This window comes from Verticillium alfalfae, genomic scaffold (genome assembly GCF_000150825.1).
Source record: "Verticillium alfalfae VaMs.102 supercont1.9 genomic scaffold, whole genome shotgun sequence".
In the NCBI taxonomy this organism is placed as follows: Eukaryota; Fungi; Ascomycota; class Sordariomycetes; order Glomerellales; family Plectosphaerellaceae; genus Verticillium; species Verticillium alfalfae.
This window is the reverse complement of record NW_003315030.1, coordinates 436761-440035: the sequence shown is the minus strand read 5'-3', so window position 1 is coordinate 440035 and position 3275 is coordinate 436761. Positions and strand designations below refer to the sequence as shown.

The window sequence follows — 3275 nt, the reverse complement described above, 5'->3', positions numbered from 1 at the left end:
GATGAGATCCACTGATTCGATTCCAGTACGAGGCATGCCACACGAATTCCAGTATGTTTTTGTCCTCCTCCATCAAGCACCACCTCCTTCCGAGACCACGTTTTGGGATCAAGCCTTTCGCCATCCGACAAGAATAATTCCACACACATCGTGTGCGACACCAATGCTTTCTTGTTATCCGTCATGCTTTTGCGTCCAGAGCGAGCGATTGAGCAATCGCACCCCAAAATCCCGACAACAGTGGGCCGACACAGAGATGGCGTGCCTAGATCCTGGTCATGGGCAGCACATGGCAACAAGGGTCCGGATCTGCGGAAACCCTTAATTATTACGTGACAAGACTGTGTCAACAGCTTATCTCTCAAGTCGTTGCATTGCATCGATCTCTGATTGACTATGATGCGCCTCAGGGATACGAAACCTACCATAATTCCCATACACGCGCAACCATGGCCATCTTTATTAATCTTTATTATCGCTGGCTGTGTACCGTTATGCACACGAAAACTTTGGAATAGTCTCCCTCGGAGGGCTCATGAGCACGACAGAGGCGCCGACTAGCAGCTGGGCCACAAAGCCGTTGCCGAGCCTCCCCCCCCCCGTCGTAGGGAATGGCGAACTGCACCAAACAAACTGGCCGCCGGCCGGCCGGGACGGATGTTATGGCAGAAGTAAGATGGCAGACGCTGCAGGTCGTCAGTGACCCTAGGCGCGGCGGCCAGGTACCCAAACATGGCGAGGCAGACCAAAGAGGTATGGACAGTCCGGGTGATGGCGTTCACTATCGGTGATATGACATCCACTCCCTGACGACATGGTTCATCATCGGTACATGGATGCCGGCTGTGGAAAGGACATTACAGTCTCGAGGAAGCCGCCATGTGTCTCGGGGCTACAGGTCTTGACTTGGGCGTCGAAGCACTATCGAAAGATTTGCGCGGGCGTTCGCACCTACACTCCAGGGAGACTCGTTGTGTTTACCAGGGCAGGGTGAAGAGACAACGTTGTGATTCGAGAGCAATAACGCACCTGCTCTAGCTGGGCCCGACCACATACATCGCTGCACGGCGGTGTGCGAAGATGCTATCACAATCGGTCCAAGGCTGGCCTCGCTCGCGTGTTCTGACGAGCCATTCAAGCCCCTTGTTCGCAACGCGGGGCGCGACGGCCGTGGGTAGCACGACAGGACACCCCCATGGAGCGACCCTGGTGATAGGCACGCCGAGACTCCAGGTAGCGATAACCTCCCACGGTCTTGGGCCCGTGGTCCCAATTTGCCTTCCCAAAAAGCAAAGAAAGTCTAACGGTGGGGCGTGTCATCGGCGGCGGGGCCATGCAGGAGACTCGAGACCGGCCATGGGTGCGGGTTCGTGAAGCTGTCACTGAATGGTGGGCGCGGGCGGAAGAAAAGGAAGCAGCTAGGGTGCCAAGCACCATAGAGGCGAAGTCGAAAGCAGAGGCGACAGCGAGAGAGAGTAACAGCAGCATCTGACAGCACGAGACAAGCGGGCGCTGATAACGATCGAGGCCAGTGTCATGGGGTATGTAAGGAACCCCCTCTCCTTACTCGCAGCGGCGCCGGCTGCCCGTCTTGATCCTCTGGCCTTTCTCCTTTCCGACGTTGTCTGTATGAAATAAGCGCAGAGTTTGTCTTTGTTTCTGTCGACAATCGTTCTCATACAACACAACGTAAGAGCGGCGCGCGCTGAGCACCCGACGATCCATCGCGAACCGAGAGCCCCAACACTGTCGCCGCTTTACCGCTTCAGAAGATCGACTAGCACCCGTCCTTAATTCACTGCGGATCGCCTCCCCGGACCCTCACTGTTTTGCTGTAAGTTGGGCATGGAAAAGCCGATCACCCTCCGCTTCACTCCCTCCCAACGAGTATGACGACCTGGCCTCAGTGTCATCGCCCAGATCAATGCTGACGCTGACAGGCGCTGAAGTCACAACGGACGCCCTGTGCTTCCCCCTCGTCCTGCACCCCGGCCCTCACGGCCAGTCAAAGGAACGAAAACAGAACCCCCCGAACACAGCGGGCGCAACAACGGGTCAGACACCCGTACGGTAAGCCGGACAGGCACTAGACCACTTCACAGCCACGCTGCCATTGGCTTCGGCACGCGGCAGCTGCCACAAGATCCACAACCAAACGGGCGCCGGGGATGCACCTTTGAAGTTGTTGCGAGACGCCTACCACCCCGACCCTCGTCACGTCGCATCGCCAACAGGAAGAAAGGAAAGAAGAAAGGCAGGCGGGACCGTCGGTCAAGACTGGGATTCGTTCCTTGGAGAACCCCTTTCCCCCAAGTCGAGCGCCAGCCTCGGCTCGTTTTATTCATTGCGACTGCCAGCCAGAGTGTCACGAACCGCAGTCACCGCCAGAAATCCGTGCCTTCTGGGCTTCAACTCGCTCACCATGTCTGGACGTAGCGCTCACGTGCGCAAGAAGATCAACACGGAGGCCACGAAGGACGGCAAGTCAGCATCGCGGAGTCGAGCCAAGTCGGCCGCCAGCCACGACCGCGACGATGTCACCATTTCCGACTTTCCCATGCCCGGGAATTCCCTTCCTGTTGGCACCGGTGTCGGCACGACCAATGCGCGGTTCCTGAAATTCTCAGAGCCGGCGCGGGACATGGACCACGGCTCGGACTTCCGCAACGTCAGCACAATGAGCATCAGCAGCGGCGGTAGCGGAGCCAGCGCCGAGCGGAGAGACCAGCATGACTACGGCTATCGGGGCCCGAGGAGGCCCAATCTCAAGACGGAAGACGTTTCTGGCATCGAGAAGTCGGGATTTCGAAATATCCTCGATAAGAAGAGCGACGACGTGAGGAAAGGGCTCGCTAAGACGTTTACGTTCAGGCGGAAGGATAAGGAGGAAAGGCGCGGCAGCGTAGACCAATCTTCCGAGCATCGGCCCAACTCGGTCGCGACGGTGCGACCACAGGCCTACAGGGGCAACAACGAAATCGGAACCCACGCTTGTACAAGGCTTTTTTCGGAGAGGGGGCCTTTTATGCCCCCGGGCCGGGGGCAACGACAACAGCAGCAGCAGCAGGAAGACCTCTGTCTCAAGGAACAGCCGGCCCCCGGGGAAGGGCCCTTGGCGGCAATGGCCCCCCCCCCCAAACCAGAAGGCTGGCCGCCCATTTCCACCGCCACCGGATGGCCCCCGCTTATCAGGGCGCTGAATCGGCGGCGAAAGGCCCGTTACCAGCGTTGAAAAAAACTGCCGCAGGGTCCCCGAGTCTGTGGAATCCGAATGG

General features: G+C 58.3%; 1 protein-coding gene across 1 annotated transcript; it reads left to right on the top strand.

Annotated features, from left to right (window-relative positions):
* Positions 1 to 1924: 1924 nt before the first annotated feature.
* Positions 1925 to 3232, top strand: VDBG_07092 (predicted protein; the record flags this gene model as incomplete). The annotated part of the gene is made up of 2 exons (XM_003002475.1): positions 1925 to 2070; positions 2134 to 3232. 2 exons carry the CDS (start codon positions 1925 to 1927, stop codon positions 3230 to 3232), a joined length of 1245 nt encoding a protein of 414 aa, XP_003002521.1.
* Positions 3233 to 3275: the final 43 nt, after the last annotated feature.